The sequence below is a fragment of the Manis pentadactyla genome, chromosome 15, assembly GCF_030020395.1.
Source record: "Manis pentadactyla isolate mManPen7 chromosome 15, mManPen7.hap1, whole genome shotgun sequence".
Lineage (NCBI taxonomy): Eukaryota > Metazoa > Chordata > Mammalia > Pholidota > Manidae > Manis > Manis pentadactyla.
This window is the reverse complement of record NC_080033.1, coordinates 56572949-56596526: the sequence shown is the minus strand read 5'-3', so window position 1 is coordinate 56596526 and position 23578 is coordinate 56572949. Positions and strand designations below refer to the sequence as shown.

The 23578-nt window shown below is 42.0% G+C and overlaps 4 protein-coding genes across 4 annotated transcripts in view; 2 read left to right on the top strand and 2 right to left on the bottom strand.

Annotated features, from left to right (window-relative positions):
* Window positions 1-12734, bottom strand: part of UTP4 (UTP4 small subunit processome component) — a 52939-nt gene extending 40205 nt beyond the window's left edge. The window contains exons 1-6 of the mRNA XM_036897637.2: window positions 12622-12734; window positions 11322-11482; window positions 9054-9245; window positions 8052-8136; window positions 6704-6793; window positions 1211-1422 (exon numbers count right to left, since the gene is read on the bottom strand). Of these exons, the coding sequence (XP_036753532.1) occupies window positions 1211-1422; window positions 6704-6793; window positions 8052-8136; window positions 9054-9245; window positions 11322-11480 (738 nt within the window). The 5' untranslated portion in view covers window positions 11481-11482; window positions 12622-12734. The remainder of the gene's footprint in view (window positions 1-1210; window positions 1423-6703; window positions 6794-8051; window positions 8137-9053; window positions 9246-11321; window positions 11483-12621) is intronic.
* On the top strand, window positions 12703-20836 carry CHTF8 (chromosome transmission fidelity factor 8). Its single transcript, XM_036897643.2, has 4 exons — window positions 12703-12830; window positions 19790-19847; window positions 20099-20216; window positions 20605-20836. Exons 2-4 carry the CDS (start codon window positions 19825-19827, stop codon window positions 20824-20826), a joined length of 363 nt encoding a protein of 120 aa, XP_036753538.1. The 5' UTR covers window positions 12703-12830; window positions 19790-19824; the 3' UTR covers window positions 20827-20836.
* The window catches only part of TANGO6 (transport and golgi organization 6 homolog), a 233101-nt gene continuing 229637 nt past the window's right edge, over window positions 20115-23578 (bottom strand). Inside the window, exon 19 of the transcript XR_008994009.1 lies at window positions 20115-20225. The gene's annotated coding sequence lies outside the window, so the exon portion shown is untranslated. The remainder of the gene's footprint in view (window positions 20226-23578) is intronic.
* DERPC (DERPC proline and glycine rich nuclear protein) lies at window positions 20823-23430 on the top strand. The gene has a single exon (XM_036897642.2). It carries the CDS (start codon window positions 20823-20825, stop codon window positions 22437-22439), a length of 1617 nt encoding a protein of 538 aa, XP_036753537.1. The 3' UTR covers window positions 22440-23430.

The window sequence follows — 23578 nt, the reverse complement described above, 5'->3', positions numbered from 1 at the left end:
ACTACAATCATTTATATGTAAGACTCAATGCAATATAATAATGTAGGCATATGGTCGAACAAAGATCAACTATATATATTACAAATTAAGCCTGCCTCCCACCTGTCCACAACTTCTCTCTCCAGAAATTATCATTTGCATTTTTAAAATCTTTCAGGTATTTTATTTATATATATTATATATATTCTAGCAAAACTGTACTTACATCAAATATCTAATATGTAGGTATCTAATACATAAATCTCCCCCTCCTTTTCTTAACACAATATTATGTAATCTCTTATATACTATAATACTCTTCTGCTTTTTCCTCTTAACAGTGTATCCTAGAAATTGTTCTATCACAGTAAATGCTCATCTTTCTTGATCTTTGAAACAAGGGCATAATATTTGAGTAACTGCACTTTAAATGGTACTAAAGTTAATAATTCTTACGTCTAAGAATGACAACCATATTGGATCAAAACTATGTAAAAGAATGTCTCCCACCCATTTCAACTTACACTTCTATTATATATTATATGTGACATCTAAGTGTTCCCCAGGGCATTACCACACACCAATCTGTTCTCATGGAAAACCTGTGAAATGGGATAGGAACATTTTATAGGCAAGAAAAGCAAGCATGAGTGATCTCTACATTAGGTAAGAAATAATCCTCAAGCTAATAAAGTAGAGAATAAAGGATCTGGTCAAGGAACCTCAAAGTCACTTTCCAGGTCTCACTGCTAAAACACCCAAATGCTTCTGAATAAGAATTCATGTTACCAGAGAAAGAGACACATTGGTTCAACACAAATCTGCTTAAGTCACATCCAAATAGGAGAAAATTAACATTTTCAAAATCGCTATGAAATCAGGTTCTAATCTCCCACAATAGGAAGTAGGAAAACAGCTGTACAAGACAGGAACAAGTGCTTCTCAAGATCCTTATAGGGTACTTGTGCCCTTACTACAATTAGATCGGGGTGAGGAGTGTCTGAAGAAAAACTCTCTGCTAATTAATCTTCTAAAGAATTATTTTCTACTGATTATAGAGACTTAAGAGCTCAAGGAAATCATGTGCGTTTTCAGGTGCATTTTCCTAAACTCATCTTCCTTCAGGATAACATTCAGGATTATGGAATGTTTGTGATGCATCACTGACATGGCTTTCTCTAGACATTCGCCAGGCCGTACAGCAACTGCTCAAAACAGGGACCATACTCACATCAGATACGGCAATGGATAGCACATCAGCATTTGCGATGAGATGGTTCTTCACAAGTGTCCCCGTAGCTGAGTCCCAGAACTGCACCTTCCCAGCGGAGTCCACACTTATGACAGTGCCATCGGACAAGAAGGCCACGCCCCATATGATACACTTCCTCTTAGATACACCCATATATTGCCTATCCACGAGCATTTTATGAATAGCGCTCCCTGAAAAATAAGAAAAGCCCACATTTGGATGGTATGTAGTTATCCTTTAGTGCAAACCCTGCCCGTGGTACGCACCTGTTATGTTAGCTGCCTGCACACAGACCACAGATGACCAGTAAACAGTAGTTGTGGTGAACTCAACCTTGGAACACCAAAATGGTTACCGGAAGATGAGGGGTGAGGGGCAGGGACATAAATTTTTGGAGGGGAAGTGAAATGGAAAAGAAACATTTGAGGCTTCACTTAAAACTTGGCCAACTGCATACACACACTACACTCTACTCTCTTCCAAAACTCCACTGGGAAGGGAGAGAAGACAGCAGTGACAAAACTGTGGGAATCAGAAAGCAGATACGAAATGGTAACTGACTTAGCAGGGCCCTGAAACAAAGGACAAAGTCAGAAGTGGGGAAATCCAAAGGGCCATCTGATTTACACCAGGGAAACCTCAGAAGACTCAGGAACTGCTGACCCCAGATTATCTGGAAAAATACGTGAAAGTGGGGCTAAAAGGAGGGAGTGTTTGCAAGGTAACTTTAAGAAACTTTTAGACCCCTCAGATACCTCCTCCCTAACTAACAGGCAGGCAACTCCCCAAACTCCAGCTCAAAGAAGACTGGTGGCTATTCTCTGAAGAGGAATACGAGGCACAATTGAGGGTGGGTATATTATATGGAAAACAGATGTAGTGAAAATTTACTAACTGAATGCTGAGAATACAAGTTTTCTTCTCTTTAAAATGCTGTTTATTATCACCAGGCAGAGAATAAAAAACATTTCTGGGAAATACGATCAGCTCAAGAGAAAAGATGTAAAGAGCCTGTCTTTAGAGGTTCCCCAAACAGTCCGGCCTGATTATTCTTCAGTGAAGCCCAAGCGCAGTGAGTTCCACTCACATGGCAATGAGAGCAATCACGAGACGTGTGAGGAAAGCTTCATATGAAAGACAGAGGCCAAACAAGACTACAGAAAAAAGTAAACAACAAGGACAAAGCAGAGCTAGGGTGAAAAGCACTTGACAAATATTAACATGAATGGCCCAAAGAAGAGAAAAGTTAGTATATGACGAAGAAAAACAGAATGCTGTAAAAAAGAACATTCAGGAACCAAAAAAGAACTTTAGAAATGGGCAGAAATGGAAAACTCAATAAAAGGAAAGATAAAGATAACAAACTCTCCCAGGAAACGGAGTAAAAAGTCAGAGATGAAAAACAAGAGGGTAAAAAAAGGTAAGAAACTTAGAAGCACCAAATTCCAAATAATAAAATTTCAGAAAGAGGAAATGGAAACTCATTTACAAAATAATACAAAAATTTTTCCCAGAACTAAAAAACATGGGTTTCTCAAAGAAACTACCAAGAGTCCAATACAACTGATGTTAACAGAACCACACACCAAGAAACATAATTATTAAATTTCAGTTCAGTAAGGATAAAGGGAAGATCCTAAAATCACCCAGAAAAATAAACAAAACCTATACAGAGGCTTCACTCTCAGAATGGGATCAGAGTTCATGCAACGTATAATACTAGAAGCTGGAAGACAGTGGAGAAATGGCTTCAAAATTTTAAGGGAAAATAATTTCCAACTTAGAATTCTTTCTCATGAGCCCTTTCTTAGGATCCACCAAACAAAAGAAAAACCAGGAAGGTGTCAACATCATACACCACATCAACAGAAAGAAGGACAAGAATAACATGATCCTCTCCATAGATGCTGAAAAAGCATTCAGCAAAAGTTAACATCCATTCATAATAAAAACTCTCAACAAAATGGGTATAGAGAGCAAGTACCTCAACATAATAAGGGCCATATATGACAAACCCACAGCCAACATCATACTGAACAGCGAAAAGCTAAAAGCTTTTCCTCTGAGATCGGGAACAAGACAAGGATGCCCACTCTCCCCACTTTTCTTCAACATAGCTCTGGAGGTCCTAGCCACAGCAAACAGACAACACAAAGAAATAAAAGGCATCCAGGTTGGTAAGGAAGAAGTTAAACTGTCACTGTTTGCAGACGACATGATATTGTACATAGAAAACCCTAAAGACTCCACTCCAAAACTACTAGAACTAATAACTCAATTCAGCAAAGTTGCAGGATACAAAATTGATGCCCAGAAATCTGTGGCATTCCTATATAGTAACAATGAACTAGCAGAAAGTCAGGAAAACAATTCCATTCAAAATTGCATCAGAAAGAATAAAATACATAGGAATAAACCTAACCATGGAAGTGAAAGACCTATACCCTGAAAACTACAAGACACTCATGAGAGAAATTAAAGATGACACAAATAAATGGAAACACATCCTGTGCTCAAGGATAGGAAGAATTAATATTGTCAAAATGGCCATCCTGCCTAAAGCAATCTACAGATTCAATGCAATCTCTATCAAAATACCAATGGCATTCTTCAATGAACTAGAACAAATAGTTCAAAAATTCATATGGAACCACAAGACCCCGAATAGCAAAAGCAATCCTGAGAAGGAAGAATAAAGCAGGGGGCATCTCGCTTCCCAACTTCAAGCTGTACTACAAAGCCACAGTAATCAAGACAATTTGGTACTGGCACAAGAACAGATCCATAGACCAATGGAACAGAATAGAGAGCCCACATATAAACCCAAGCATATATGGTCAATTAATATATGATAAGGAGCCATGGATATACAATGGGGAAATGACAGCCTCTTCAACAACTGGTGTTGGCAAAACTGGACAGCTATATGCAAGAGAATGAAACTGGATTATTGTCTAACTCTAAACACAACACAAAAGTAAATTTGAAATGGACCAAAGGCCTGAATGTAAGTCATGAAACCATAAATTCTTAGAAGAAAACAGGCAAAAATCACTTGAATATAAACATGAGCAACTTTTTCCTGAACACATCTCCTCGGGCAAGAGAAACAAAAGCAAAAATGAACAAATGGCACTACATCAAATTAAAAAGCTTCTTACAGCAAAGGACACCATCAGTAGAACAAAAAGGCATCCTACAGTATGGAAGAATATATTTGTAATCAACGTATCTGACAAGGGGTGAACATCCGAAATATACAAAGAACTCACATATCTCCACACCCAGAAGCAAATAGGCTGATTCAAATATGGGTGGAGGATATGAACAGACACTTCTCCAAAGAAGAAATTCAGATGGCCAACAGGCACATGAAAAGATGCTCCACATCACTAATTGTGAGGGAAATGCAAATTAAAACAATGAGGTATCACCTCACACCAGTTAGGGTGGCCAACATCCAAAAGACAAGGAACAACAAATGCTGGCGAGGATGCGGAGAAAGGGGAATCCTCCTACACTGCTGGTGGAAATGTAAATTAGTTTAACCATTGTGGAAAGCAACATGCAGTTTTCTCAAAAAACCAAAATAGAAATACCATTTAACCCAGGAATTGAACTCCTAAGAATTTATTCAAAGCAAACAAGATCCCAGATTGAAAAAGACACATGCACCCCTATGTTTATTGCGGCACTATTTACAATAGCCAAGATATGGCAGCAACCTAAGTGTCCATCAGTAGATGAATGGATAAAGAAGATGTGGTATATATACACAATGGGATATTATTCAGCTGTAAGAAGAAAACAAATCCTACCATATGCAAAAACATGGATGGATCTAGAGGGTATTATGCTCAGTGAAGTAAGCCAGGTGGAGAAAGACAAGTGCCAAATGATATCACTCATTTGTGGAGTATAACAATGAAGCAAAACTGAAGGAACAGAACAGTAGCAGACTCACAGACTCCAAGAAGGGACTAAGGGTTGCCAAAGGGGAGGGGTGTGGGAGGATAGGTGGGGAGGGAGGGAGAAGGGGATTGGGGGGGATTACTACACATTTTGTCAGGTAGGGGATGACGGGGAAGACAGTGTAGCACAGAGAAGACAAGTAGTGACTCTGTGGCATCTTACTAGGCTGATGAACAGTGACTGCAATGGGGTATGAGAGGGACTTGATAATATGGGTGAATTGTAGTAACCACAATGTTTTTCTTGTGAAACCATAAGACTATATATCAATGATATCTTAATAAAAAAATAAGAAAGAAAGAAAAGAAAAAGAAAAACCAGGAAAGTGAACGACATGGAAACGGGATTCTACCAAAGAAATAAGCAAAGGGGGTCCCAGCATGACTGAAAAATCAGAGTTCAAGATCTCACAGCTGTGAAGTAGGCCCAGAAACTGGGTACCCCATATTGGAGCAGGTCAGAAGGCTCCAGGAGAGAATTTTTCAAGAAGATAAAAATGGTAGGAAGAAAACCAGATGTATCTGAATCTAATTTATATAACTGGAAGAATCTGAGGATGAATTAGTTGAGACAGATATATATATATGGAGGCAGGGGAATGAAACATTATTAACAAAAAGTAAAGATAACTGACTACGGGGATAGTATTTATATAGTCATAAACACTGAAAACACTAATTCAAATGTTACAACATAACCATACTGGGAGGATAAGGAGAAAGTGTAGGTGCATGTGACAAAGGGCACAGAATAAGGGCTAAATAGTGGAAGTCAATAAATAGTAGCCTGAAACTGAAATATAAAAATTCAGCATTATAAGCATGCCATCCACAGCACAGAGATTAAGTGGAAAAAGAATAAGCTAAGACTTGCCTCTGAGGAGTAAAAGGTTATAGGGAAACTCCTGCTTCGTTATAACAAGTCTTAAGGAATTCTTTGACTACACATGTGTACCTGATAATTTAAAAACTTACTGTGCATTGAGAACAAAGAATAAAAAGCCACACTTGACCTGTTTTACTTCTCATCTTAGATGGGAGTAGAGACATGCCCACCTTACAAGCTGAAATCAATCTCATCACCCAATTCTCTAGGCCAAGAACAGAGAGATTATGCGGTTTTCTACCTTTCTGATGTCATGTGTCACCAATCAAGCTATCAAAATCTTATTTTCACCAAAGACAGACTCCCACTTTCACCAAGAACTGGTAAATATAAACAGGTGTACCATTTATAGTAAATGTCTTACTGGTCAAGGGTGAATTTTAATATGAATTTTTACTATGATCAAAAAATACTGCATCCCACCGAAGATCCCCCACAAAGGAGCAGTGGTGATTCAAGAAAGGAACGGACGTTATGGTTGACATCTCAGAAGGCTGAGAAGCTAAACCCTAAAAGTCACAGAGACAACTACAAGGGCTCAAGCTTTTGGAAATCCAGAAATGTCAATCTGGCAAACAGGACCCACACCCCAAATATACTGAGAAAAACAGTCACCTGATTTCACATCAAACACACTAATGTAGTCTATGGAGCCGGCTGCAATGCGGGTACCAGAGGGATGCCAGCTGAGACTCAGGATGCGACCTTGGGAGTTGTACAAAAAGAAAGTAACACACATATAAATATACAGCAAAGGGTAACTGAGTTCTCCTTTCACAATCATCTACAGAACTAGTGTCTGACAGTCTTAGCTCTTACCTCCTGTGCTCTTGTAAAGAGATATTTCATAAATGAGGAAAAATTTTACACTGGGATCCACAATGAATATTTAAAATTTACTTTAATAATGTATAAATGGTTGAGGGGGGTAAATAAGCACAACTTTTTGAGGGTGATGATAGCAATCTAACAAAATTTAAACATGCATTACTTGGCCCAGTAATTGCACTGGGAATAAAACAACGAGAAATGATTGTATACATATCCAAATATACATATATAAGAATGTTCATTGTTGCAATGGTCGAAGCAGAAAAAATATTAATATCCATCAATAGGAATTTGGTGAAATTGGAACACCATAAAATGGAATGCCATGACTGAAGGATGTCTGTGATACAGCAAGTGAGAAAACAAGCTGAAAAATAAGCATAAGCACTCCTGTGTATGTGTTTATATGAGTATACAAAAAAACACCCAAAAGATATTAAGAGCAAACAAAAAAATAGGAATCTGGTTAGCAGAGGACAAATATTACTAATGGACACAAATACATAAAACAGTCACTATCATCTAAAAGAGGGGTCAGCAAACTATGGTGCAAAGGCCAAATCAGGCCCACCAACTTCTTTCTGTAAGTTTTACCAAAACCCAACATGCCTGTTTAAGTATTATGTATGGCTACTTTTGTGCTACAATGACAGAGTTGGCAGAGACTGGATTGCAAAATCTAAAATATTTACTACCTGGGGTCTTTACTGAGCATTTGCTAATCCCTGCTCTAGAGGTGGAACATGGACAACTGTTTATAAAACTTCCCCAATTTGAATGCACTAAGAGGATTAAGAACCATAGCTTCTAAAGAAAAAATCCTAGTTTTGAGACTTTGCACACACCTGTTAAAACTTCACAAAAATAAGTGAGAATTAACAAATCAACTTACATAGCTTTCTTAGTTTGGATTTCCAGTTTTCTTTATCACTTAACCAGGCAATCATAACTATGCCACACAGTGAAGAAAGCCTGAACAAGAGATGGCCTCCAGCACATACCCTGTACTCAGATAAAGATAGCATGTAGATAAATATTACCTGGACCCATGGGAAAATATATCATCCCCAGTGGCACAGAAACATAACTTCTTGTTAAGGCTACTCACTGTCCCACCAAGAATGACCCTTACTTTTCTGCCGATCAAAATTTCTTTCAAACTGGATTTTGTCTGGGGTGATTTGAAATAGTTTCACAGATCCATCTTCACAGCCAACCTATTAGGAAAAAAGAGGTCAAAAACAGAAAATGAGTATTTTACAGAACTAAGTTTACCTATTTACAAACACATCTGTCCCCTCAAAGCTATCACTTGCCGTGTTAGAGAAAAATAAGATTGTGAGAAGAAAAAAAGTACTGGTACTAAGAAATGGATAGTATATTCTTGGCAGCCTTCATGTCCTATCCAGAAAGCAGGCTAATCAGTGGCCCAATTCCTGCAGAGGACATGGAAAAGAAGTTAGATTTCACTGCACATTCCTGCTAGAGACCCATGGCCTAAATAAGGGACCTATTAGTTACATGACCTAAATGGAGACATGTGAGGATATTGTACAAATTAATGCCAATCAAAAAAGAATCATAGGCTTTCCCAGAAAATAAAATCTCTGAAAGCACCCATCCTAATGATTAACAATAGTGGGGGAAAGTAGAAAACTAGTCTGTGCTCAGTGTTTTAGAAACACCATAATGAAACATAGTTCCACAAGCCATCTTGGGGAAAGACTCAGAATTTTTAATATACGTTAGCACACTGTGAATCTACAGTAAAATTTACTATTAATGTGCCCTATTTTGAAATGTAATTTACATAAAGCAAAAAGCACAACAAAACAAAAAGCCTCTACATCTCCCAATTCCAAAGAACATAGTTTGGGAAATACTGAACTGAAAAAACCCGCTCATTCCCTAACTGAAGTAATGAAATGCAAAGCAGCAGCAGCAGCAAAGATGCAATAGGACAAGAGATTTTAATCCCCAATATCAACTCCAATCTTGTACTGGGGTTGCTGGAGTCCAACTCAGACTGGCGAGCTACATGCCATATATAACTTTACTCTCTGAGCACAGGGAAGAAAGTTTAAGTGGGCACAAAGGCAATCCTGGTTTGAATTGCCAACAGTTGCTTACTGACCAAAAGTTGAGAGCCACTGGGGCTGGAAGCCATGCTCCAAATGGGTCCTCCAAAGGCATCCATGGCATACTTAATGTTTAATGCCTGTAGATCATACTCGATAATCTCTCCATTGAGTCCAGCACTAAAGAGTCGCTGTCCTTTTGCCCAACACAGAGCTTCTGTAGCCCGAGACTCATGACCTGGGAAAAACTATAGAAACACCATTAACTTTTCAACCACCATGAATTCATCAGGTACCACCAGCACTATCTGATCTCAGGCAACATGGTGAAAATTAAAATACTTCCCCAAAAATAAACAGTGTAGAGTTTTGTGCTACCAGAAGATCATGTCTCTTGAAATTTTCACTTTTTTCAGGTTCAAATTTTAGTTATACACTTGGTTTTGTTTGTTTTTACTAGAACTTATTCTGCAAAGCCTAGTCAGTAGAGTAAAATTTGTATCCCATTATTTGATGTATCAAATTTTTAAAAAATCGAATTAAGTAGCTTGACTGGGTGATGGTTTCATAAGTATACATATGTTCAAAAGTTATGAATATATATACTTTAAATGCAAGCTGCTTATTGTGTCAATTTTATCTGTAAAATCTATTTACAAAATAAACTATTACAGCTCACTCCAATTTCTCATTCAAGTCTCAGATCTCTAAGGGCTTTCTTAGCACTCAAAATTTTTTCATACCTATCAAGGCATATTTTATTCTTATATCTGACTGACAAAGAGAGACTGAGTAGGTATAATTTTTCCTCTGAACCTGAAAAAGGCCCAACTTGTGGAGTAAGTGGCTTGCCCCAATTGCCAACATGGATGTAGATCTCCCTATTCCTAGTCTGTATATTCTTTTCACAATAACAGATACAATTTTTCCTTGCTCTGCAAGTGATTAACAGAGGTAAGCAATCTTTAATAGGGAAGAGAGTACAGAGATGGCAGAAGACTAGACTGAATTAATTAACTGCTGAAAAAAGAAAACAGATGACAGAAGAAAATAAGGGACACTAATTAAGGAATGGTTGACATATTCATTCAACAAACATTAACTCAGCAGTGGCTTTGTACTAGGCACATGCCAAGTGCTGGGAATATAGTCATAAATATCACTGACATAAACCCTGTTTTCATAAAACCTGAAGTTCAGTAGGGAAGAAAGACATTAAACAAATATACTATTATAGGGTAACTATCACAGATGTTAAGAAAAATCACAGGATGCAACAAGCATGTGCCACAGCAATGTCTCATACTCCAGAATGTAACCAATTTGCGGTGAACACCAAATTTCTAACTCCTATTAGCTTTTCAGGGGTCAGCTCAGTTTAAGTCATTCCTTCTCAGGATTCCTAAACTGACCTTGGCAGAGTAAGGCACCTCTCCACTAACATTCTATGCTTGTCTTTAGCTTATCATAATATTTATCACACTGTTTGGAAACTGTGTACTTATTTTTCCCCCACTGGACTTTGAGCTCCTTGAAGGCAGGGCCTCTGACATTCGTCTTCATGCCTAATACTTGCACTCACTCATTCATAAACATTTACAGAGTGCCTCAATTCCAAGTAGCAGGCTGCTGGGCACTGAGTCCACTCATTTATCTATTTGTCCATTTTATTCCATAGTGACTGGTAGGGCACATAAGGCACTCAATAAATGTGAATTGAACTATTTTGTTGCACCTGAAATCAGTAACCCGTGCCTTTGAAAAATATCCTGTTTTAACAGTCCTCTACTGTTAACATACTTTACCTAGTTTAAAATCTCCCTTACTCCCAAATTGAGGCATTTAAGTGTATATTCTTTCAGACAGATGAACTTAGGAATCTACCTTCTTGCCACAATGTCACTAGAAAGTTTCATTTTTTTCTGAATTAACCAATGAAATGGGTACTGACACCCCCATCAGTAAATGCTGCCTTACCAATGTTACAATGGTGTACAGACTGATACAAACCAATGGTCTCAACCATTTCCCTTCTGCTTGCACCCAAAAGCTTCAGCAAACCTGTTTCCAAATAACAGTGAGCTGCCACAACTCCTAGGTAGGATCTTTCTATCCAACATTACACAGATCAAAACTCTGAGCTCAGACAAGAGATTGCACATTTGCTATACAAGTTATGTGGTTCTAAACAACTCCAAAAAGATGAGGAAGAGTCACTTTCTTTTGAACTCTTTGAATATAAAAGACACATAAAACTTTGTACAATTGAACTTAAGATGAAAATTAACACCAGAAATACCCAATCAGGCTCCCAAATGACTTACTTTCTCCTGAAAGTAGTTTGCTGACAAGTTATAAATTTCCACAGTGCCATCTGTTCGTGAAACAGCCAATCTGTTTGACTGGTTATGGTAAGCCACACAGCGGATCCCTGATGGAATATAATTAAAGAAACGTACACGATGGACCTTAAATTCGCCCATTCCTAGAGAGGAAAAAAAGTCATTGATGTTAAGTATTAACTGTAGTACATGTCCTATGTATTGTTTCTTATTGTTACAGTTGTACATTCAAGACTCCAACTATATCTCAGGAGATTCATTTCTAAATAACTAGTAATGTTTTCATGCCCCAAACAAGAATCTATCAATCTCCAGAAGCTCAGGATGCTTCAGCAGAAAAATTAAAAGATCATCACCCAGACTCCTAAACTCCCGACAACTGCCTGAAAGAAGAGGTCCCTGAAAGACAGATGAGAATCTAAAACTTGATCTCAGAGCAAAAGACTGAACATAACCCCATTCTATAACTGGGAGTGCACACCTAAACAAAGGGAGACACATGGAGCTGACCAGTTGTATTCCAAGCCGAAACTTAAGGTCCTCCTTTCCATTTTGTGTGTGGGGTTTCTTGGCGGGTGACGGTGAGTTAATACCACGACCACTCTCAAGAAGAAATGCTGACAACCTGAATCAGTCTCTCTCTCAAAATTAGATTTGCAGAACTGCATAAAAATCACCCAGAAAAATGGTTTTAAAAAATGCAGGATTCCAGGTCCTGCTCCATAGTTTCAGAATTCCAAACACTTAAAGGGGCGGGGGCGGCCCCGGCGAGGATGGAACTAGAAATCTGCATTTCAGCAAACACCTCTCCCTAATTCTATTGCATAAGTTTTCAAATTACAGTCTCAAAACTGAGATCGTGCCCGTGACGCTGATGTGGCAGGCGGACTCGAGATCTCAAGGGAAGGAAGTGACAGGACTTGGTGCGGCATGTCCACTGCCTACACACCCCTTCGCCACGCTGTCCCCCGCCCTGCCCCGCCCAGACAACACACGCACTCGGCGAGGGTAGGGACTGGGTCTGGTCAGCCTCTCACGCGTCTCCCTTCAAGATTAGGAATCCGCGGGCAGAACAGGTGAGTACGGCCCAGTTCGCTAAGAGAGCGGCTGAAGCGCGCGCTAGGTCTCCGCAGCCCTTCCCTTCCCCGAGAATCTACAGGGTAGCCCCCACCGGGAGTCGGCACAAGGTGAACAGTGAATGCCACGGCCGCTGGCCTAGGGCAGGCCGCACCCCCAAAACTTCCTTCTCACACCTGTTTCCAGCACCCCTTCCCCAACTCACCAGCAGACGAGCGAGCGTTCGCCGCTTTCCGGGCTCGTCTCTCCGCCCCAGCCCCACGTGCGCGCGCGGTAGCGTGCTCTGCCCCGGAAGTGCTCGCGGCGCAAGGCCGGAAGTGCGCAGGCAGTGCTCGCGGCGGCGGCGACGGCGGCGGGAGGTTCGGTTGTCGCCCGTTGGCCGCGCGGCGCCGCGCTCGGCGGCCGCCATTGCAGGTCAGGCCGCGGGCGGGGGGCGCGGGAGGCCGTGGGGAGTAAGGGTCGAGCCGGGGATGGGGCCGAGGGTACAAGGGAGCGGGAAGCTAGAGAGCTGGGGTCGGGCGGGGCGCGCGAGGCTCGGGGAGAAGAATGGCGAGCCGAGGGGCGGGGAGCGGCGGGCGGGGGAGGGGCGGCTGGGAAGGGAAGGGGAGCGGGGAGGGCCGCGGAAGGTGGGGGCGAGCCCAGAGGGGTCCCCGGGGGTGAGAGGCCGGGGAATTTCGGTGGAAGAGAGTTGTGTAGGGCTGAAGGCGGAGGGCAGAAAGGGAAAGAGCGGGGAGGAGCGGGAGATGGGCGGAAAGGGTGGCCGAGCGCGGGCGGAGGGCGGAGAAGGGGGCGGCGCGGGCCGGAATCTCGAAGTATGTGCGGGAAGGGGCTCTTCCCCCGGTGGGGAGGGAGCCTAGTACGCGAGATGCGCAGAAGCGGTGTAGAAGTGGAACCCAGAAAGTAGTGGGAATATGAGAAAGGAGACTTCGTGGAGGAGGTGGGTGTAGGACTGTGAGGTTTGTCCGAGGGGACATTTAAAATCTTGGGGTGGGGAGCTGCTGAGAAGTAATCTGGAGGGTGATAGAAAGGAAAAGGCAGTATGGCAAGTGATCCACGTTCTTTTGTGGTTGTAGTGAGACGAGAAAGGAATGGGGTAGGGTCCTGGAGGTATGAAGTACTTCAGAATTGAGGGAAACGGAACGATTTGGAGAATGAGGGTGGTTAAAGAAGAACATTTAAACAGTGAATGAGAGGAGGGTGAGCAGTTTGGAAGATAACTGGGGGGTACGGAGGAAGGCAGTTTAAAGAATAGTTTCTTTGAGAGGTAGGAGGAGGGGGTTAAACAGCTTAGTAATGCGTTTCACCCAAAGTCGGGGGATATTTGGAAGTGGGCGGGACTAAAAATAGGAAGTGTTCGTAGCTCAAATTGAAGGGATGGGAGGGGATCAGAGGGAGAGGGTGGAGATGAGGGGCAGTGGGAGGAGAATACAGTGTCGAGTGAGACCTCAAGCGGGGCTAGAAAGGAAGGGGCTTTGGGGAAGACGGTGCCAGAGCAGTAAGGGGAGGAAGGCTTGAGATGGGATTGCAGAGTAGCAGAAGATGGAGAAAACTGAAGTAACTCAGATCGACCGAAGCCATCTTTTCCATCCCTTGTCTACAAATACCTGTAAATTGATTCCCTCCATCATGGGAATCCTAAAATGTGATGGGAAAGTACCACGTGTATGCATAGTATCTACACACGTTTCTGAACACACTCTTCAGTTTTGAAAAGTTTGGAAGCATTCAATTCCACCTACCCTCCATAGCCCCATACTGGAGGGGATCAAGCTTCTTTTGAAACAGGATTTTAGCACCTCATGACATAAGCCTGTCAAGAGACAAGATCCCCTTTGAAACCTAGACCATCCCTTTCAGTCACAAAACCACAATAACACTGCTAATAAAAATAATTGTATTCAGTTGTATATAAAACTTAATTGTTCACTTGGTGGAAAGGTACACAGAAATAGTCATGATGTTTAGAGAAAAAACCTTCCAGATCATAATCCCTGAAGCAGTTCAGTGAGCCCTGTGATGTTTGAGTTGTTCTTCCATTATGCAAACTTGATTTTATTCCGATGACTTGCTGTTTTTGTAGTATGTTTTAGTCCTTCATACATTAAATAATAATTATATAGTATATGGTAAGACATTCTGTTTGACATATACCAAAAAAAATGTCCCTTCCCCTCGGGGGTGGGTGGGTAATCAATAACTGGAAAGACCATGTGTTAGGCACTGTGCTGAGAAGTTTACATTCATAACCTTGTTTAATTATTATAACCTTTGAGATTATTTTTTGTTATGACCAATTTACTGGTACAGAAACAAATTTAGGAGCTTAAATTACCCTATCACACAGAGTAAGTGGCAAAATCACAGAATCCAGGTGTGACAACTTGAATTCTAAACACAGAGTAGTCCTTGGAAGTGAATAAGTTCAATAAATACTAACTGTTGTCCTTGAAGTCGTAAGCGCACTTTGTGTCATGTATTTAATTTTAAAAATAATGTATTTTTAAAATTAAGTGTAAAGTTAAAACCTTTATTCAAAACTTTCTTTAAAAACTTAAAATACAAGATGAATCAGTCAAAAGACTATAATGAAAATAATTTATAAACTTGCCTAATTCTAGTAAAATTATTTGTAGCTTACCGAGTAAACCACTGAGTCAGAGCTGCTGATGGGAGTAAGAACCCAATGTTCTGTTTAACAGTTTATTCTGCCACATTTTATTTGGGGGGCAGTTACCAGTACGAGGATCGTTGCTCCGCTGTTCTCCATAAGACATTAGTCATCTTTTAACAATTTAGCATTCAGCAGTTAAGAAACCAGAGGATTAGAGAATTAGATTTTGTTGAAGGTTAAAGTGAATTGGTGGCAAAGAATGTCCTCTGTTCTCTTGCCTTATTTTGCCATCCACTAAGTATTGAATCCTGGAGGTGACATTAAGTAGATCTGTAGATATTTCAAAAACCTAAAACTCATCAATTGAATATGATCTAAAAAAAAAAGTCTTTAAGGGCCTGCCGCACAGGTGGAAGAGCTACTTTGGCAAGTTAGAAGATCTGTCCCATAGGTGACTTATTTTTCATTTTGTAAGAAATGTGAGAAAGGCTGACATTTGCAAAGTCATCAGAAATTCTCACAAGAGATGCTGTGTGAGAGGACTGCAGACAAGGCGATACTGTGGAGGGGTTTGGGTGCACATTCCACCTCCACCCCTTAACTAGCTGTGGGATCAGTTACTTAACTTTAGCTTCTCTAAGCCTATTTCCTCATCTGTAAAATGGGAATAATAAAACAGTGCCTACATAATAAGGATTGTTTTCAGGATGAAATGAGAGAATCCAAATAAGGATCCAGAAATTTTAGCTGTGTGAGAAATGAATCTTTTTGTATTATAAAAAATAATGCTCTGCCTGGACATTTCTTCCTTTTTAAGAAATTGTGGTGGCACTTTGATTTGCCACGTTTTTAATAAGTTTAATAGTAACAACTTCAAAATAGAGATGGAAGCCAAGGGTATCTGAGATTGTTCTGATCCCAGTCAATTGTGAGTTTTGGTAGGGCTCCCATTGTGGCTCTAGATTGGTTTTGAGAATGCTGGTTCCTTTGCTGTCTGCGGTTTGTTCAGGGGTCTTGTTGCCTGGACCACTGTCCTGAGAAGCAGCAGTGTCTTTACTTTACCTTGGAGTTCCAGACTAACTACAGGTCTTAATGGGATGATCTGGGGCAAGCTCAGATAAGCAACATTTCTAGAAATTGTGAAGCCCCAGAAAAGATTATTTTTTAAAGGAAAAAATTAGTAGTTAAAAATGTATAAAGTGCGCTTTTTAAAATTTTTCTTTACGGAGATAAAGTCATTGAATAAGTTAGGAATAGAGAATTTATGTATTGTTTAGTTTGTTTAGTTAGGTGAAGGCCCAGAAAAATTGAGTAGAAAAAAATTTTCCCCTTTTATAAGATGAAGGGATTGGAGAGTCAAAATAATTCACTTGAGAGGAATGAGGTTTGGTTTCTTTCTACACCTTTCTATTTTTCCAGGTCCACACCTCTAGTTGTGTCCTGTGAGACTCCACTCTGAAATATTAATGAATTCATCCATCTTTTTGAAAGATGTTACCACACAGAAATTTCTCCATGCTCTACAGTTACATTGTCAATTTGGGCTTACTCTGAAATCAATGACAAGTTACTTGGTCGTATCCAAATCTGGAATTAAATTCAAGACTCTTGAGATAGAGGTGCTACTTGAGCTCTTCCATTGGCTCCTCTTGGTTTCATGATTTGATACAGTGTATTCATCAGACTGCCTTCAAATGTTGCTCTTGATAAAGCTGCAATTTCTACATACTATCTTAGAACAAACACGGAGAAATTGCTCTCGTTCTCAAGTATTGTTGGAATTAGGTGACACTGCAGACTTAGAAATCTTTTTGTTATATGGAAACTTTCGTCATAATGTTACTCATTATTACTAATAGGCTTTGACTTGAGTTACACTTCTTTGCCCCTTTGTTTTCCTATCAACTTTGCCTAATCTCAAGGAAATGGGGATAGATTGGGCTGCATATTCTCAAATCCTTTTTAGTCAACTCCACACTAAATGAAATACATATTCTATTTTCACTATCACCTCCATCATTTTTGCCCTTACTAAAGTACCCAGGTATACTTATCTACTCTGGTCCTGGGAACCACTATCTAGAGTAGTAATCTCAAGGAGCAAGAAAAGGAACCTGAATATAGGCCTTCTGATTTTAAGTGATTACTCTTCTCCTTCAAGAAACCTTGGAAGAGAAGAACTTTAAAAGGGCTGTTGGTTTTTCTGTTAGTAGTGGTAGGGCCTCCTTATCTGCCAAGGCCTTTGCTTTTGCCCTTGAGCTAGTGTATTACCTGTTCTTAAGTGGTGCCACTTATAGGATATTTTAAGTGGCTAAAGAAGATTTTTTAAATTTGCTACAGGGATCATCTCCCTTACATTTCTTGCTAACACACTCAATGTACATAAATGTAGCCAGGTCAGTCCACAGGTTCCTATGAGCTAGACTCATAAGCTTATGATCTAGACTCTTAAAAGCTTGTTCTAGCACAAGTTTTTACCAGCCTGACTGGGTACAGCAGTAGAATGGTGAGACTGTAGGCCACAGTATTCCTACTTTTGGGAGCATTGCTAGATGTCTGCCAGTATCAGTAGATGTCCTGAGCCTCCTACAGAAATGGATAAAGCTCTGTGCTCTTTTAAGTGCTAGGGAGTATATGCAGTGCAGCTACTCTTGCCCAGCCATTGATTTCCTTTGCCCACGAAGGCCACTGTTTTGAATTCTTGTTCTGAGGCTGTCTAGGAAATAGGGAATTCACTAAAAATATTTATGCATCCCTCTTTCCTAAACAGTCCACACACAGCCATCTCAAATGTGGTCAAAGGCAAAAGGTTGATCTTCCTACTACATGTCACATATTGTGTAAACAATTTATTGCTCCTCCGAAATCACCAGTATTTTACTATAATACACCCATCAAGCAAAGTAATACTGCATCATCAGTCACTGAAAGCTTATATACAAGAACCCTTTCTTCATCTGTATGCATTTATTAACCTTTGGAAACTTTGCAACTTCAGTTACTAGTTACGGAGCCTTTTTTGATTCATGGCTTAAAATATACCGACCATTCTCTAAATTACAGTCAAAATAATACTGTGGAAATGTTGATTTAATCCTATCCTTTAAAAAATTAAGTATTCATCTGTCTTTAAAACATTTTTGCTTATGTTATATTTGGTCTCCAAGGTAGTTCAGGGAGTCAGGCATTACCCCTGTAGTCATTGAGTGACTTGTGCATGATGACACTTACTGTAAAAGAGTTTCACTTACAGGCTAGAATATAGGCCTTCTGATTTTAAGTGATACTCTTCTCCTACCTTGGAAGAGAAGAACTTTAAAAGTGCTCTTGGTTTTTCTGTTAGTAGTGGTGGGGCCTCCTTATCTGCCAAGGCCTTTGCTTTTGCCCTTGAGCTAGTATATTACCTGTTCTTAAGTGGTGCCACAATTGTGCTGCTGCAGGTCTGGCTTCTTCAAAGATACCTCCTTGGTTCCCCCTGGCCTTCTGATCAGCTCCTGTGTGTTTGCAATGCTTGCCTGAAGCCTTGATGCCTTTTCATTCTCACTAGTACTTGGTTTTCTTCTTCAGGAGGGTATTTATTTTGGAGTGTGAATGGTATCAGGTAGCCTAGGTTCTTGTTGCTTTCTCTACCGCATACTAGTTCTGTGTGTACCACATACAAGCAAGTGTATCCATCAGTAGCCTTATCTGCAAAATAGAGATAAGTACATCTCATGGAATTGTCACAGTGATTGAAAGGCATACCACCCATGTATGTGTGTAGCTCTAATTCATAGGAAAAATTCAGTAAATATTAGCTGCTGTTTATATTTGAATTTGAAGACCAGTGAATTGACCAACCCTACGTACACCAAGTGTTTGGTGCTCAAGAGTAGAGGTTCTGGTATCTTAAAAGGATGTTGGCTATTACTTTTCCCTAGAGATCCAAAATGAAGAATAACATCAGTAAAGAAACCTGGTTTTTTTTAAATGAGGTGTTCTGCTTAACTTGAACAAATTAACCTATTATCTTGCTGTACTACATTTGGTAAACAGTGGACTAAATAACCTTCCATTAACATTCCACCTATTTATTGTCAAGACACACAGAAACTTGAGATTCCTCATCCTCTCTGTCCCCCATGAATCTGTCCTTCCCAGAAAGACAAGTGAAATCAGTTGTTTCAGGCACCCATTCTTGAAAAGTGCCAGAAACTTGCCACTAGGTGGTACTGTTGCATAAAATGAAAGTTAATTGTCAGTATTCTAGTGTCTTAAGTGAAAGATGGCCAAAGCATTTGATGAGAGTCCTCTCAGAAATCAGCTTGCCATTCACTAAGGTAGTCTGAAGGACTTTCCCAGTTTTTGGCTTTTAGTTAAAGGAGATCCTTTGAACCTTGAAATGTAAGATAACCAAAGTGGTAGATGTGACATTCTCTACCACCAAAGGAAAAAGTAAAACCTAAAACAATGCCTTCATTTTTTTTAGAAATGTGGATTAGAGTGTGAGCTCTGCAGGGTGTATGTTGGGTTCAAATTCTGCCTCTCTTGACTAGTAACTATGTGACCTTGAATAAAATTATGATAATACCGGTTAACTTTCCATACTATGGTTAACCCTTGGTGACCTTAACAATCTCATGCAGTATCAGTTGAAAGATTACATCTTATAGGGTCAGGCAAATAACAATGTGTCTAAAGCACTTAGAAAAGTGCCTGGTACACAGTAAGTGATAAATACTAGCTATTGTTATTATCTTAAATTTTTGTTTTTCCTCTACAGCTTATTTTCAGTTGCTTTTTAAAGACAGAAAGCTCATGGTGCAAATTGTTATTTCCAGGTGAGTAAATGTTGAGACTTTTCTATTTAGCTTGAATGAATAGGGCTATATAGGTTTGACATTTTTCCTGGAAGAATCAGGGTCCTCAGGTGCAACTTGCACAAATCCTGGCATTTCAATGCCCAGCACTGCCCAGTTTCCCAAGAACTTATGCTCAGTACAGAGTTCCTTTGGGCCTTGAATGGTGGTGTAGGACGCTATTCATCCTTCACCCTTCAAAAATATTGTAACCACCAGCCCTTTGCTTGCAGTGCTGGGGCTGGAGGCCTGGCAGAATGGGTGCTGATGGAGCTACAGGGGGAGATCGAGGCTCGCTACAGCACTGGATTAGCTGGAAACCTCCTGGGAGACCTACATTACACCACTGAGGTGAGGGGACTTTTCTTTCCCTGCCTAATGTCTCAGGAAAGCAAGCTACACCAAGGTGGTGCTCCCAGGACCCACAGTGAGGACTGCCCTCAGGTTTGTTATTCAAGATCTAGCTAATCTGTAAGCTGTCTGCTTGTTCTCCCAACCCTCACCCCCCACCTGTACAGTGGCAGGGAAGTTAGCTCTGAAAGTGGAACTTCTCTTACCTGGGGCTAGGAAGAGTGAAAAGTTGTCTTAAGGGTGGTTTGTCCAGTGTGGCCGTCCAACAGTGGTAGAGCCAACAGGGAGTGGAGGTGCCAGCACTGCCTGCCAGGAGCATCTCTAGAAGGCACTGGAGCGTTATGACCTTGTCCTGAACCTCAGGCGTCTCGTTCTTGTTCTGCCAAAGGGAATCCCTGTGCTGATCGTGGGACATCATATCCTGTATGGGAAAGTCATCCACCTCGAGAAACCTTTTGCTGTCCTTGTCAAACACACTCCTGGGGAGGATTGTGATGAGCTTGCCTGCAAGACTGGCACCCAATACCTGGTGACAGCACTCATCAAAAACAAGATTCTTTTCAAAACTCGCCCTAAGCCCATTATCACCAACGTCCCCAAGAAAGTATGAAAGAACCCCGGATTTTCCCTAGAGAGCGGCCAGCTCCTTGGACTCGTGCTCCGCTGCCACCTCGAGGACGCCTCGAAGGTTCCCTGGGACCACAGGGGGGTCCTGTTCTGAACACAGGCCACCCACTGGGCATGAACTCAGATCCCTTCCTTATGGCAACTGGTTCTCTTGGTGGAAATCTGGCCCCATTTCCAAGGAACCCTTCTCCTTTTCCAACTTCATCAGGCTCATTGGCTTCAAATCCAGCACCTTTCCCTGCTGGTACTCGTGACCCAGGCATGGCTTCTTTTCCAAGAGGGATGAATCCCACTGGCACAGGTGCAGTTTCTTTCCCAAGGCCTGGTGGCCTCTTGGGCCCAGGCCCAGGGCCAGCTCTAAACCCTAGGCCAGGGGCTCTTCCAGGGCCAGGGCCTCTGTCTAATCCAAGGTTAGGGGGTCTCCCAGGGCCAGGTCCCATGTCTAATCCAAGGGCAGGTGGTCTCCTGGGAACAGGTCCTGACCCCAGAAGTGGTGGCCCCATGGGCCCTGGATCTGGACCCAACATGAGAGGTGTCCTGTTGACTTCTGGGAATGGTCCTCCCAATCCTAGGCCCATTGGCCTGGGCCCTGGACCAAGTCCCAATCTGAGATCAGGCTTTGTGGGTACAAACCCTGCCCCGAGGTCAGGTATGTTTCCAGGCCCTGGCCTTGGGACCAACCCAAGAGCAAGTGGTCTGGCTCCAGGCATTGGGCCTAACCCAAGGGCAGGTGGCCTGGGCCCAGGCCCTAATCTGGACACCAGAGTAGGTGGCCTCTTGGGCACAGGGTCTGGTCTTAACTTAAGAATGGCTGGACCCCAAGGCCTAGATCTTGCCCCCATTCTAAGAGCAGCAGGTCTTTTAGGAGCCAATTCAGCTTCTTTCTCCCAGGCCTCTGGAAACATGGGTACAAGCCCCTCCTCCATGGCAAGAATACCTGGACCCATGGGCCCAAGCTCGGGTCCTGGCTCTCGGGGAATTGGCCTTCCGGGCCCAAATCCATCCCCCATGTCAAGGGCTCCTGGACCCATAGGCCCCAATTCAGGTCATTTTTCAAGGCCAGCTGGCCCTGTGGGAGTAAATGCTAATCCCTTTCCGAGGGGGACAGGTTCAGGAGGACTGAATCCGGCTGCCTTCTCTCAGTCTTCTGGTACATTGGCTTCAAACCCAGCCAATTTCCAGAGGTCTGCTGGCCTTCAGGGCTCAGGTCCAGCAGTGTTCCCAAGAGCCTGTGGGCCACTAGGCCCCAACCCAACTAACTTCCCAAGGGCCACTGGCTTACAGGGTCCAAGTCCAGCTACCTTCCCAAGGTCTACTGGCCCATTAGGCCCTGGCCAGGTTAGTTTCCCAAGGTCAGCTCCTGGGCCCCTGGGCTCTTCAGCAGGCCCTGTGGGTATCAACCCAGCTGCTTATGCAAGGCCAACTGGGACCCTGGGTCTAAATCCAGCTTCCTTTCCAAGGATGAATGGCCCTGTAGGCAAGACTTTGGTCCCATTTCCTAGAGTGGGGAGCCTCCCTGGCACAAACCAAGCTGCTTTCCCCAGACCAGGCGGTCCAATGACTGCAATGTATCCAAATGGAATGTTACCCCCTTAAGCACCATTTTCTGTCCAGGACCACCTTGGTTTCTAGGCACCAAGATTCTGGGCAGGGAATGTGTCAGATAAAAGGGTAGATACAGAGTTACAGTCTGAAATACATAGCTGGGGCTCAAGTTCAAATGAGCCATCTTTTTCCTCTCTCTCAACTGAAGGTGAAATGTTATTTGTGGGATGTGGACTACAGAAGGTGGAAATAATCCTGATCTTGAGAGAAAGGAACTCCAGCCTTCCAGAAACCTGCTGTGCTTTTGTCCCACAGCTTTCTGCCCCTTGTTTCTTACTAGTTTCTTGAATTGTTCTTGTGGACTTTTCCTCAGGGATACATTGGCCTGCAGGTCCCAATTCATATGTAGTCCCCTACTTACCACTGGAGAATCAGCTCACTGCTCTCTAGAAATGTTGGATTGGTGAACAGACTATGCTTCAGCAGCTCTGACCTAGGCAGCTTGGACCTGGTCATCCTCTACTGCCATACCTTTCCCTGGGGGCTTGAACACAGAACAGAGAGGTGGGCAGCCACCAGATACAAGTTCTGCTTGGCTAATGGCCTGCAGCTTCCTTCTGGGACTCAGAGGAGCTCAGAATCAAGGCTCCACTGCTCATCCAGCTCCTTCTCCACTGGTACTCCCAATCAAAGAACCTCAAAATCTAAACTGATGTGGACAGGAATACCGAAATTGGGTGGGGGTGGGTGGGAGGGCAAAGGGGAGTAATCACTGTGCTTTGTTCAGCTTGATACGAGGGGATGGTGATTTTCCTGCATTGTATCTTTTCTTACTGTTTCTTTAATAAATGGGATGAGAGGGCTGCTGCTGTCCTCCATTTTGTTACCTGTACACAGGGAAGGAAGTTTACCCACTGCTTTTCATTGTTCCAGCTTGGCTACAATCCCATGTTACCTTATCTGCCAGATAAAATGCTTTCACTCTAGAAGGAAGCAAGCTTTGATTTTTGGCCTGAGCTAGGACTCACTTACCTACCAGTAATTTTACCAAGGACCCTGCCCACCTTTTACAGTAAGAGTTAGGCCACCATAGGTGTGTAGTTACCAAGGTGGGCCTCCTGTGCAGAGGCAGCAGCGACAACTTACCTGCTTCTGGTAAGGTTTAACAAACCTTTATTTCCATCTGAAGT

What these genes read in the sequence shown, in the direction of transcription:
- CHTF8 (XM_036897643.2), top strand. Translation starts at nt 19,825, where the DNA reads ATGGTGCAAATTGTTATTTCCAG. An exon ending in GTGCAAATTGTTATTTCCAG is followed by an intron (nt 19,848 to 20,098) that starts GTGAGTAAATGT and finishes CTTTGCTTGCAG; the next exon opens with TGCTGGGGCTGGAGGCCTGG. An exon ending in ACCTACATTACACCACTGAG is followed by an intron (nt 20,217 to 20,604) that starts GTGAGGGGACTT and finishes GTTCTGCCAAAG; the next exon opens with GGAATCCCTGTGCTGATCGT.
- DERPC (XM_036897642.2), top strand. Translation starts at nt 20,823, where the DNA reads ATGAAAGAACCCCGGATTTTCCCTAGAGAGCGGCCAGCTCCTTGGACT.